The 15,273-nt window shown below is 32.1% G+C and overlaps 1 protein-coding gene across 1 annotated transcript; it reads left to right on the forward strand.

Annotated features, from left to right (window-relative positions):
• Window positions 1-9,975: 9,975 nt before the first annotated feature.
• On the forward strand, window positions 9,976-11,978 carry LOC144645458 (uncharacterized). The gene is made up of 2 exons (XM_078505040.1): window positions 9,976-11,543; window positions 11,972-11,978. The coding sequence occupies exons 1-2, from the start codon at window positions 9,976-9,978 to the stop codon at window positions 11,976-11,978; spliced, it is 1,575 nt and encodes a 524-aa protein (XP_078361166.1).
• Window positions 11,979-15,273: the final 3,295 nt, after the last annotated feature.

Raw genomic sequence — 15,273 nt, forward strand, 5'->3', positions numbered from 1 at the left:
TATCATATAGGCTGTCCTTTGGAGTCAATTTTGGGACCCATAGAAGGAATCTATTAAGGACCACTCGTCCATCAGCTACATCATCGGCCTTTTTAAGTAATTCGGCGTCATTCTGTAACTGTATATTGAATTGGAGTTGCATTGGGAGTAACATTCGACCTTCCAGCTCTTCAAAGAAACTGTAACGATTTAGAGGTATAACAACATTGACATCATTGAGACCTGTCGTCAAAAGTCGCCTAGCCTCAAACCCTGCATTCTGATTAGCATTTGCTATCCTATGGTCGGTATCTAGATACCAAAGACTATTTTTTGCTACTGAACGACTAAAATCGTCACTATATTCGAGGAGATTCTTAACGAAAGTAACTTTATGGAGATTATCGGTATCATAAACGATTTTTCCTGCTGATTTAATCATCATGTGGGCAATCAATGAATGTGCTCCATTAATAACTGTGATACGATTCGCCCCCGTGGTTGCTCCATCAGCTAACATTTGCACCTGAAATTGCACCTCGAAATACGCATTATACCAATCGTAGAATGAACTTCTATCGTTAATCGTGAACTTATAGCCGTTTTTAAGTTGGTGCTGACCGTTAGCTGGGACTCGAATTACATCATCGAGTTGAAATCGAACCAACTCATATCTCTGTAAGTATTCGCTTGTTCTAAAAGACATATATTATTATGTTACATAATTTTGCAATTATGTACCAATTTTTTTAATCATTTTATTCATTTTACTCAACGCCTTCTTTTTACACCTGATCCTGATATTAATCTATTAATGATCATATCAGTACTTTCATTTTTCTGTTGGTGTCTGACAGGTGAGGCATTTACTTTCTGTAAGATTGGGGATAGTGACTTTTGCCCAGCATTTCCCTTCCTCATATTCCTTAGCCTTTCCATTATAAGGTCTCCGGCTTTTTCTGATGCCCTTTTACCCAGTTTATCACCTGCATGAGAAATACCTGATTTTATTGCCTTCTTACCTAAGGGCTTGACAATTTTTTTAACAACAGACGACATAACACTCTTCATCGGTTTGAAAATGTTATCAACGATAATCCCTGACCCTTTGTGCTTATATACAAATTTACCAAATTTTGGATGGTAAAACCTCTTGAATTCATATGGTTTCATTATATACTATTATGTTATATTATTCTATCCTTTTCAAAATTAATGAAAAAGACGTATCCGCTCCATTCAGGTTAATTAACCGTCTCTTCCCATCTGTGATGTATATTCGAATGCTACTTATCTGTTGCTTATTAACCGGGTTATATGTGACCCTACGAGGCTCGATTGTAAACGAATAACTCGGCTGTAGTACGCTGGTCGAAAAAGTATAAATGATATCCGACTCTTCGCCATCGACTAAAGAAGTATTGACTAGATCGCAATGTACATTTAATATATCGGTATCTTGGCTTAGATTTGGGACTCTTGGACCAATATTAACCGCATCCTTTAATACCTTTTTATCAAACCCTATAAGGTCGTTGAAATTGCTATGCGTCAAATTAAGTTGATAATTTTGAGATAAAGTGATTGTGACTCGGAATGTTGTTGAATCAAAATCAATAGAGATGGGATATATAGGGTTATCATCATCCCCCGTCTTAGTAATCTCTTTAATATATTCATCAAATTCAGAATAATTCCAAACACCTGCAGGGAAAGTTATGTCTTCAAATTTATTCCCATTATCTGAACTATATTTAATCAGCTGATTACCATATGAGGGATTTACATTAAACCATGTAAATGACATGTTAATAATACGATTGAGACCTATCATATATTGGTAATTGCTATCCAATGTTATAGGCCTGTTGAATTTAGTTGTAAAATTTTGAGGAGTGTTATTCCCTTGATTTTTAACACTATATGATGATAATACTAACTCACGATCCATATATATAATACAGTTACATAAATTAGACTTTAAAGTACAGATTATATATCTGTTTATATTGTTGTTTATTTATAGTAGACCTTTTTAAAAGTGTGTCTAATATAGCGACTCCCATATTTCGCATTTTAAATGATGTGTTTCCTGCGTTTATTGAACCGATGATCAATTCCAATTTTTTGAGAAGCTGTTTTACATCGTTAAAAAATATAACATTTCCACCTTTCTGATTTTTTCGAATACCAGAACCTTTTATCGTTTTGGCTTTACTTTCGTAATGATTGATGTAGTCATTTAATGCAACTCTTGCATTGCTTATTCTCTTATTTTTAATCTGTCTTTCCGCTTCAGATATAGTTCCCCTATTATATTCTTTAGTAACATTCGCCTTGAAACCTTTCAATTGTCTCCGTTTATATTTGGCTTTCTCTAAAATCTTATTAAGATAGTTCTTGGTTTTCTTTGGTGTCATTTCAGGCTGATCTAATTTCATTTGCACTACATCATAATCGTCGATACCAACGTCTTCTAGTATTTCACTTACTTCATCATCAGCATCTAAAGCATAATCAATTTCATCCTCATCGTATTCAGGAGGTAATTCATATTCATATTCAGGAAAATATTGGGGATCAACATAAATCTCCTTATTTCCTTCTAAAAGATCTTTTAAAGATTCTTCATATGTTGGTGGTTTCGGTACAATCTGTTTTTCATTTTGTGGCATTACAGGCTCATCAAATAAATTATCTACGTCCATATCCTCAAAAGGATCAACTTCAGGATAGTAATCTGGAGCTTCCATTTCACCTCTCATCCCCTTTTTGACACGATTTTTGGGTACTTTTGCTATCTGCAAATTACTTTTAATTACATCATCTAATTTACTTGTCACTGGTTTGAATACCTTCGAAAATGACTCTTGGCTTGTCTGCTGACCGATATTATTTTGTGTGATTGCATTTTTAACATAATTGATTTTATCGCCCAAATCAGATTTACTCTTTGCAAGCTCTTTCCATCTAAGTAAACTCATTTTATTTTATATTATTACGTTACATAAAAATGAAAATTGAATATAAAAATCAACATTTAACATAGCTTTTAACACCTTGATGTACACCGTGTTGAACACCTTGTTGAACTGAAAATAATATACCCATATAATATAATGAGAATACCGAATTATGACACTGAAGACGATATGGCCTCAAACTTTAGACAACTATACGATTTCATGCCAAATCAATGTTTTCGGATGCTGGTTTGCGGTCCAAGCGGTTCGGGGAAAACAAACACACTAATGCATATGATATACAATCTATTATATTTTGATAAAATTTATTTATACGCAAAAAACTTAGAGCAGTCCAAGTTTGTGGATCTTATGGATATGTTCCAGCAAATAAGTAATGAAGCTGGTTATGATGTTATTGAAGCACGCAATGATGAGATTATTCCCGTTGGAGACCTTGATGGTGACTCTCAGAAAATAGTCATTTTTGACGATTTTGTATGTGATAAAAACCAAAAACCATTAGTCGACTATTTTATACGAGGAAGGCATAAGAACTGTAGCGTGATATATCTGAGTCAAAGCTACTATAAGACACCAAAAGACATAAGATTAAACTGTTCACATTTCTCTATATACGAATTCCCAAGTGCTAATGAGAGTAGTCTAATATGCCGTGAAAACAGTATTCCAAAAGAGCTATACGATAAAGCAACTGCAGACCTATTTAGCTTTTTATATATTGATAAGCCACGAAAATTCGTAACTAAGAATTTCAATGAAAAAATATAATATAATATAACTGATTGATATAATATGAGTTACTCAAACGGTTTATTACAATCAAATAACACTAATATTACACCAATTAAAGGCCCTCGAGGTGAAAAGGGTGACCGAGGAGTCGGCTTTGATGTTACGCCTGAAGGTAATTTCAATTTGAACAAAAAGAGAGTAATAGGGCTAAAAACGCCTGATGACGTTGCGATCGATGATTCAATTGAAAATTATTCAAGGGATCTCGAGACGGCCGTAAATAAACGATATCTTAACCAATTCTTCCTTAAAAAGAACAGAAATGAAACAGTGTTTGATTGTGCCGGCCTTTCATTGCAAAATACCGAAGTGTATTATCCAAGTTTATATAACGATCGATCTGTACCAAACGTAGGCTATGTTAGTGTTGAGGATAACAAAGTAAGGACTGAAATTGATACCAAACTTGCTACTAAGGCTGACAAATCGTACGCTGATAATACATATTTAACGAAGAAATCAGCAGGTGTCTTAGCTCAAAACCTTAAAAACAAAGCAGACAAATCGTACGTTGATAACAGTTTTTTAAAGAAGGTCGTAGGACGCGTTTTGACTCAAAAAATTCTAAGCAAACTTGATATTCAAGGTAGTAACATGATGCAGGCAAATCTCCATATGGGTGGGTATAATATAACCCATCTAAAAAACCCAACCAATGATACAGACGCTGTAAACAAAAAATATATGCTTGATCATGTTGATAGCAGTCATATAACTTCCGTTGGCCAAGAAAACACGTTTGCCCATATAATGGCCGATAGTATCAATCAATTAAGCGAGGAAGATGATATAAATTTAGGCAGTTTAATCGATCATCCGAATTCATACCATAAGATCAATACGAAAGTTGTAGACAGTAAGCTGGTACTTGACAGCAATAAAGGCTACTACTCAAGCAGATTAGGTATCAATGTATATAGTTTACCAATCAATCGATACACAATGGTTTTCGAGCTATTTTTTCCAGCTGAAATAGATCATGATAGTCTAGATATCGATATTGTATCATCAATTGACAACATCGACAAATCAACTACGCGAGTTTATGATGGATATAGTCGAACAATAGCACAAATTAATAAATATCAGCAACATCCTAATAATTATCTCTATGTTGATATCGTTTTAAAGATGAAATCAGGGAACGCATATGTCCCAAAATTACAAACATATATCGTGATTTATGGAATAAAAGGTTATCAGAGTAACGTTGATCCTAGGATATACGATCAGCTATATTATGTTGAAAATGATAGAATAGCTTTCAATGCATCGATTGATATGAAAATAAAGGCTATTTATGGTATTAAACCAGCTACTACTAATGACCAAGCTGTTAATTTTGAACAGTTAAAAAATTTTCGGGACAATTTGAAGTCTGATCTTGAATTAAAAATGGATAAGAAAAGAAACATCAGCTATTACCATAAAATTTTCGAGTATTTTTATGATCTAACGGATCCATATGAATTCATAATGTCAGATAGTAACGGTGCTGTAGTGTCTGGATTAAATGGCAATCTTGTCTTTAATCCAACAAAATTGTTACAAGATTTTGATCCAAAAAACGGCTTTATGAGTGGTTTCGAAATTAATTTAAATGAAAATATCACTGAATCCAATGACTGGACTATATATATGGCATTTAAATATGACTATAAGCCCAGTGATAATAAAAGGATTAAAATTGAATTTATCGAGGGTGATAGTTTTAGTTTTCCGTGGGTTAAAGTGGAGCATAATAAGCTATTCATCGATTATGATCTAGATTCATATACAGAGCAAATAAGAGGAACGTATTTTGATAAATATTTGAATCTCTGGTATACTAAAATAGGAAATCAATTTAGAATCGCTGTTTGCAATAATGCTATGAGTATTGATCAAACATTGTCTGGGTTTAATATCAATGCATCCAACATTAAAATCAGTTCAGATTACTATGTACAAAGAATCGCTTTTAGTAAAACTGCATATCCGATAAATGGTAGAGAGTACCATAAAATCCAATTTTTAGATAAAACAAAGGCTGTATTCTTCCAATAAATTATCTAACTCCAACGATTTTATCTAATTAAATTATATGAAAACAGTGAAATTGGTTAGCAATATTATTGATTCTATTGAGAGATTAATTCAAAACATAAGGAAGCTGTATTACACAATAAAGAACAAGCGCAATGCTAAAATGACAAAATGATAAAACAAAAAAATCATATATAACTAATATATATGACTAAACATCGAAAATGCATATTTACATGGAACCATATATCAAGCGAACTGACTGAAGAACAAATTATAGAATTGAAAGCTTATTATCAAACATATCATCGAAAATGTTGGGCTTATAAGCAGGCTGTTAAACGTTTCAAAAAATGGAAATTATTAGGGAATTCATTGTCTATTCTCTTTGCATCCGGCTCCCTTGCATCAAGTATTGCTACAGGAGGTATTAGTTTGGTTGCAATTAGTACAATAGCGCTTTTAATACAAGGCTGGATGCATCATCAAAATCTCGATTTAAAAATTCAAAATAGTACATATGCATATCAGAGCTACCAGCATTTACTCAACTCAATTAAAAACACGATGAGATGCGGTGATTACAATCCGTCTAGCGTCATAATTTCAATGAAGAACATTGACGATTATGTGACGGATACCTGTCCGATAATCGACAAGTACCTACGAAAATATGATAAGAAATTTATTGGATGATCCGATTTATTTCGCCAAAATTTAATGACAAAATCTCATTCCAATACAATCGATAATAGGCTAACGTTTTCTTGCTTTTGCTAATTTTGATAAATTCACAAGGTAGATTCATCATCAAAAAAAGCTGTTTAATTATGAATTTGGTTGATATAAGTCTTTTTCTACCTTTGTTTACAACAGGAATAGCGCCGGATTCGATAATATCAAACACTTTATAAATTCGATTCCTTTGATCACTAGTCAATTGTACCCTATTTTTAATACATAAATCGTTTAAAACAGCCTCGATGTGATATTTACGATGATATACCGATTCTCGCCGTATTCTATGCATATTTTCATAAAAATCAATATACTCACTGACATAATCATAACTATGAACCAAACCGCAATTTAGACAGACATCCATACCATTTATATTTTCTATATCCTGCTTACTACAGCATTGCTCAGCATCCTTGATACCTTTTATCAATAGTTGATCACAGAAAGGGCATATAGGTTCTTTTAAATTTTTTAATTCATCGTGGATTTCAGAATTACAAACCATTATATATATAACACACATAACTTCACGGCACAGCTGTGTTTGGCAGTAAATTTCAGAATAAACTTTTTGAGTAAACTTTTGAGTAAACTTTTGTGTAAACTTTTATGTAAACTTTTGAGTAAACTTTTTGAGTAAAATTTGTTGAAATATGATTGGTCAATAGAAATCACGTCATTAAAAACATTGTACTCATTAATCATTTATAACTTATGGCTAAAACCGTAAACTGAATAATTATGTATTTAATGTTGATCCTTACGAGGCCTTCCCCGTCGTCGTTTCTGGTCTTCAGGTATACACTTTAAACGTACATGATTTTTGTCTTCATTTGATATGTCTGAAGATAGCATTTTAATAATACAAATATTTGTTTTAAGGATGCTCTGAATACAATACATTTTATTAATGAAGGCTATATCATTCGAGCTTTGATCAGATTCTAAAAGGTGTTTGATATTTAATGTTATATCAGTCATTCTATATATATATTAAAGAAAATAATTATCTGTTTATATCTAAACGCACTATAACAGTCACATATATAAAGACAAGTTATGTAACATATATTGAAGAAGGCTATAAGGCTGGTTACACAGTATTGATATGATACTGTTATTGTTGTTGATGACAACCAATAATATTTTATTACTGGTTATTTTTAAACGCACAATATATTTATAGTAAAAGATATAAAGAAATATCATTTATAGTATAATAAGAGAAAATGGGAAGAAATTTAAAGTATGATAACGACGCTGATAGAATAAACGCTATCAAAAATTCAAAGACTAAGTATATGTTAAATAAACGATGGAAATGCGATATATGTAATTACGATAGTTCATTAGCAGCTAAATGGACACATTTGAAGTCAAAAAAACATATCAAAAATGCTGTTATCAAAGCAATAGAAGATGATGATAGATTTGAAATAATTGATAATAACAATACACAATAAAACACTTTCATGCACTTTAACAATGACTAAATATATAAATATATCTAGTTATTCAAAAACATGAAATTAAAAAAATAAAAAAAAATAATTTTACTATAAGACACTTAAAGAAATACTAATTTCATATAGTATAAAAAATGGAACAAAAAAATTTTAAAAACGCTATTAAAAATAATATCTCTCATTATAATATGGAACAAAATACCATTGATCATAACAATAAACAATTTTTTATAAATAGTGTTGATAACACTCTTGGTGCTACTTCGGATGGAGATATACTCAATATTCCAAAAATGAAAGTAGTTAAACCGGCTATTGATAAAGATGGATATCCTTATATATATATCACAGAAAAAGACTATAATAACCCTTATAATCTCAAGAAAAAGATATTAGTGAAAGACTTTATATTTAGAACATTTTATAACGAAATTCCTGATGTTAAAGTCGTTGTAAATGAAAATGGTGACAAAAATAATAACAGTATTGGTAATTTAGTGTTGATTGATAGCATGACAAAGGCTGAACACAAACTCGTAACCAAACCAAAACCCCAAAACAAACAAATAGTTGAACCAATAAAGAAACCAACAAACAAACCAACAGTTAAACCAATGAAAAAACAAATAAACAAACCAACAGTTAAACCAATGAAAAAACAAATAAACAAACCAAAAAAAAGCTTAATTCAACAATTATCCAATAATTACTTAGATGACGCAAAAATTTTAGGTTATAAATGGATGGATTTGGTTAAAAAGAGCACTAGACAATCAGTGATCGACAAAGTACATAAATATCGAAATGATAAGACTTCAGATAAGGCTACACCTAATTTAAATACGGATGAATCAGATCTAGCTAAGCTATCGAAAACCGATCTTATAAAAATGATATTATCACTAAAAGCAAACCAACCTAATATTTACAAACCTCGACCTCCAAAAGCAACCCCACGAAGAAACGTCAAACAAATGATTAAAGATTATGAGGAAAATATCATTCAGCCACCTCCTAAACCCATGCCACGGACTATAAAAACAGCCCCACTACCATTACCAAGGACAAAGATAGAGGAAGTTGCTAAAGCTATGAAAGGCTACACAAAGTCTTTTGAAATTGGTATAAAAAATAATAAAGACCCGTTATTACAGCTTCAAAACACAAGAAAAGCTGTAGAAAATCACATAATAAAAGAGCTATCAGCAATGAAAGGACTCAAATTTGCTGAAACTCTTAAGGTGTCATTTACAAAGATGACTGGCGATAGTGTAATATATAAAACAGCTTATTTTAATTGCAAACCACAAACAATCATCAATAATCTAGAGATTGCAGAATCACTACAAGTATCTAAACAACAGATATTAAATTTCGTAGCTCAATGGATCAGTGAAGGCTCAGGATGGACTATTGAATCAGTTGATGGTCATTATATAAATTTAGTCAAATATGAACCAATAAAGGCATCTTCTTATATCAAACTACCTCAAGAACTCAGAAATAGTTCAAAAGGATTAATAAATATGAAAAATGAAGATAATGAATGCTTTAGATATTGTCATATTAGACACATAAATCATCAAAAAAAATATCCTCAACGTATTAAAAAAATTGATAAATCATACATTGAGAATCTAAATTATGATGGAGTTCAATTCCCAGTAGCAATAAAGCAGTACAATAAAATTGAGAAGCAAAATGAGATTAATATTAATGTTTTCGGTTATGAAAACAAACAACCATATCCCATCTATATATCAAAAGAAAAGTATAACAATCAGATGAATTTATTATTGATAACTGAAAATGAAAACAAGCATTATGTTCTAATAAAGGATTTCAATAAATTCATGTATAACCAAACAAAGCATAAAGAGAGGAAACACTTCTGTATGCACTGTTTGCAATGTTTCAGTTCTGAAAGAGTATTAAACGATCACAAAGATAATTGCATTCAAGTCAATGGGACACAAGCAGTTAAAATGCCTGATAAAGACAATAATATACTAAAATTCAACAACTTTCATAAGCAACAAGCCGTCCCATTTGTGATATATGCTGATTTCGAAGCTATAACCGAAAAGATTTCCGGTTGCAAGCCTAAAGATGACAAATCATACACAGAGGTATACCAGAAGCATACAGACTGTGGATATGGTTATAAGGTTGTTTGTTGCTATGATGATAAATATACCAAGCCGGTACAAATATATCGGGGTGAAAAGGCTGTATACAAATTCATGGAAGCCATGCTTGAAGAGGTTGATTATTGTAAAAAAGTGATGAAAAAACGATTCAACAAACCATTAAAAATGACTGAAGAAGATGAAGAGGAATTTAAAAAAGCAAAAGAGTGCCATATCTGTGATAAATCATACAATGATGACGACATACGAGTTAGAGATCATTGCCATATTACAGGTAGATACCGAGGTTCATCTCATCAAGACTGTAATCTAAAATTGAGAATTGAACCTGATAAAATAAAAATACCCGTGATCTTTCATAATCTAAGAGGATATGACAGCCATTTCATAATGCAAGAGATTGGAGCCATTGTAAAGAACAACACATACAAAAACAAGAAAGGAGAGATTAAACAAATGAATATAAATGCAATACCTAACAACATGGAGAAGTATATGGCTTTTATGCTTGGAAATCATTTAACATTTATTGACAGCTTCCAGTTCATGAGCTCTAGTCTTGATAAATTAGTTAGTAATTTGCCTAGAGAATCTTTTAAATATACATCTGAAACGTTTAAAGAAAAAAAGCTTGATCTAATGACTAAAAAAGGAGTATATCCTTATGACTATATGGACAGTTTTAATAAATTCAATGAAGGGTTGCCAACTAAAGAAGACTTTTACAGCATATTGAATAATGAGCATATCAGTGATGAAGACTATCAACATGTTAAAAATGTCTGGGAAGCATTTAATCTTACAAACATGGGTGAGTATCATAATCTGTATCTTAAAAGTGATGTGATTTTACTAGTTGATGTATTTGAGAGCTTTAGAAAAACATGTATTCAGTATTATAAGTTAGACCCATGTAATTACTTTAGTAGTCCTGGTTTATCATGGGATAGTATGCTAAAGATGACTAACATCAAATTAGAGCTGATGACTGATATTGATATGTATCAATTCATTGAAAAAGGTATGAGAGGGGGAATAAGCTATATAGCCAATCGATATGGTAAAGCAAACAATAAATACATGAAAGAATATGATGAGAAGGCGCCCTCAAAGTATATCATGTATCTTGATGCTAATAATCTCTATGGTTGGGCTATGAGTCAATATTTACCAACAGGTGGATTTAGATGGTTAACACAAAAACAAATAGATGAAACAAACTTAGCTAAGTACAAAGAAGACAGTAAAAAGGGCTTGATACTAGAAGTTGACCTTGAATACCCCAAAGAGTTGCATGATCTTCATAACGACTATTGTTGTGCTGCTGAGAAAATTAAAGTAACTAAAGATATGCTATCAGATTATTGTAAAACTATTGCTGAAAAATACAATATATCAACAGGGTTAGTTTATAAGTTGATTCCAACTTTAAACAACAAAGAAAAATATGTGCTACATTACCGGAATCTTCAGCTATATTTAGATCTTGGATTAAAATTAACTAAGGTCCACCGAGTGTTAGAATTTAATCAATCCCCATGGTTGAAGCAATATATCGATTTCAATACTGAAAAACGCAAAAATGCTAAAAACGCTTTTGAAAAAGACTTCTTTAAATTAATGAATAATTCAGTATTCGGTAAAACCATGGAAAATCTTCGTAAAAGAGTTGATGTGAGATTAGTGACTAATGAAAAAAAACTATTGAAGATGACCTCAAAACCAACTTATGTTAGTAGTAAAATATTCAATGAAGACCTTGTAGCCGTGCATAAGATCAAAGAAACACTTACTTTAAACAGGCCGGCATATGTGGGTATGTGTATCTTAGATCTTAGCAAAACACTAATGTATGATTTTCATTACAATTATATCAAAGAAAAATATGAAGATAAAGCTAGGCTTCTATTTACTGACACAGACAGCCTTACCTATGAGATTGAAGCTAAAGATGTATATCAAGATTTTTGGAATGATAGGGATAAGTTCGATAACAGTGACTACCCTGAAAGCTCTCCATTTTATAATAAAACAAACAAGAAAGTCATTGGTAAATTCAAAGATGAAGCCGCAGGAGTGCCTATATGCGAATTCGTTGGTTTGAGATCCAAAATGTATTCATATATAAAAGACAATTATAAAGAAGAACGAACTGCAAAAGGAATTAAGAAAAACGTCATTAAAAAAGATATGACACATGAGAATTACAAAGACACACTCTTTAATAACAAACAAATACATCATACTATGAAAACCATCAGAAGTCAAAATCATCAAATTAAAAGCTATGAGATCAATAAAATATCACTGAGTTGCTTTGATGATAAACGATATTTACTTGATAATAGTATATCAAGTTTTGCTTACGGGCATTATAAAATAAAAAAAACTTTAATATAATTCAATTATATATGGAAACAGTAAATCAACTTGCAAACCACATTAAAAAATTCACGGTAAAAGAATTAAAAAAAGAAATATTAAAGGTCAAAAAAACATTTCAAGTTTCTAGGCTACGACGTTCGGAAGTGGAACAAGTTATACTTCTAAATCATCAGTATTTCACTCACTTATTAAAAACAAACAAGGTGAAAAACAAACACACTGCAACAAAAACACCAATCAAGGTAATAAAACCAGCAACAAAAACACCAATCAAGGAAATAAAACCAGCAACAAAAACACCAATCAAGGAAATAAAACCAGCAACAAAGGTCATAAAACCAGCAAATAATGAAAAAATATTAGTATACATGGGTCCAGCTGGAGATATGCGACCACTTGGTTCGCGCGCTTTCGAAAAAATAAATAGGTTTGTTTTTATCGATGGTTTACCCAAGTTAAAGCATTATCAACCTAGTTCAAGTGCATATCATAAGTACAAAGACAGACCTTCACTTGTAAACACTTTAAAAACTGGCGCCCGAAATTACGGATATAATTTAGTGTCTGGTGAAGATAAAGGTAATTTATTAGTATTCAAAAGGGGAAATAAAGTTTTAGAATATTATATGAACACGTTAATTCAAGACGCTGTTAAAATGAAAAAATTTAAAGATATATTCAAAAAGGCATTATTCGTCTACGAATCTGGATTCGAACCCAGACATTTTGGTTTTAAGGATAGCATGACACCAAAAATATTAACAAAAAAACAAAGTGAGCTGTTAAAACTGATGAGTTAATAAAAACGCACTAAGATGCAAGATTTTTAAAAAAGAGTATAAGAGATTTTAAAATAAAACTCGGCTTCGCTTGGTTTTCCAGATTGATATTTCAGTTATGATATCAAGGCTTGTTTAAACGCACTGTATCCAAAATTTTGAAAAAGAGTATAAGAAGTTTTGATTCCATTTTTTGATTTCATTTTTGATTCCATTTTTTGATTCTATTTTTGAATCCAGTGCTGGAAAGTAGTATGTACTTGGGGAGATGAGATTATTTTTAAAAAAATGATTTCGTACCCCCAAGTACTATACTACTGACGATTCCTCTTCTTTATACTCACAATCTTTATACTTTTTTCTTTATACTTCTTTATAATTAAGTTTTCATATAACGCGCGCTCTGATTGGCTGAAACAGTGTTCTTTATCAGAGTCCAGATTTACGGAGGAAATTTCACGCCATCGACCCAATATGACCGACCACTATTCCCGAAAGTCTCTCTCGGGTTTTGTTTTGACCCTGACATCTTCTTTGACCTGAAAAACGAGAAAAACGAGCTTTTAGCGTCAGTTAATTTAAAACGTCCGTTCCTAAACGCACAAATTGCGCGGCGATAGAAAGTGAAATTACGGAAAGTTACGGAAAAAACACCGAGCCGGAAAGTAAGCTTAACAACAACAAACAACCAACCAAAGATTTGTAAAAAACTCAAGGCCGAAATTGAAGACATTATAACGAAAGCAGAAACGAAAAACACGAAAGATAGTACAAAATGGGCTATCTGAGTTTTGAATATGAGTTTCACATTATTTAAGTGCGGAATTTTAGATAAAACACGCACAGCTACATTTTCTTGTAAAAAACAAAACAAACAAACAGCAATTAAAAAAAAAAAAACAGAAGACTAAATTAGCTAGCGAATACACACACAACTCAGACTTACAATCACAGACTGAATAATTTTTTTCTGGCGTTTTCAAAACAGCTTGGTGCCGTGAAAGAAAAATTGCCAAAAGCCTTCACAAAATGACCAACAAAGAAGCTAGACAACAACCTCGGTAAATTCTACGCCGAAGCTCAAACAAAAGACGGTAAACTTTACTCGAGGTCATCGCTTCTTGGATTTCGTAACGCTATCGAGAGACACCTAAACAATTCACCCCTAAACCGAGGAATTTTTATTGCATAAGGGGTTGAATTTCAAGCTTCAAACAAGCTGCTGCAAAGTTAGAAAAAAATTAACAAGCGCGGAAACAAAGAAAACATCGAACACAAGTTTACCTTTCATTCCAGAAGCAGACGTCCAGAAATTAAAACCCTCCAATGCAATTCAGGAAGACAATCCTGTTCCTATATCCTTAACAGTGCAATGACTGGAAGGCCACAGCAATCACAGCAGCCGACTCTAATTTTTCCCTTGAATCCGATGGTTGTAAATGATTCGCGGAACACGCCACACGGCCGCATTTTGTGAAGTACCAGCCACAAGCTTTGAGCAGTTTGTTTTTCTAGTTGTCAAGTTAACAAAATGCAAGTTTTCATGGGCCAGAATTCAGCAGGTTTTCACTGAACAGCCTACTTTTCTATCCTTTGTTGTACTAAAAGTCCTAAGAACTTCAAGAACGTAATTTGCGTTTGCTTGGGTTTTGCATCACTACGCTTAGTGATTGGTTTAAAAATTTCGCGCTACCTTCTTAGCCAATCAGAAGTAAAACCAAAACCAATCGTGACTCGCTCACGCACGTTTTCCCGCGCTTCGTGCCTGCGACATGTATTTGCTGCGAGTTTTGATTGGCTGACTAGATTGTCTGTGTCCTTTGTGATTGGCCAGAGTAATTACTTTGGTTTTGGTTTTACTACACTCAATTGAAAACTGCTCTAAGCTATCTTTCCCCAGTTACTAAATTAAATTAAACTTTGCTTCTGACGCATAAAAATTCCAAAACAAGAAATTAAATACAAAAAA

This window comes from Oculina patagonica, chromosome 1 (genome assembly GCF_052425735.1).
Source record: "Oculina patagonica isolate OP01 chromosome 1, crgOcupat, whole genome shotgun sequence".
In the NCBI taxonomy this organism is placed as follows: domain Eukaryota; kingdom Metazoa; phylum Cnidaria; class Anthozoa; order Scleractinia; family Oculinidae; genus Oculina; species Oculina patagonica.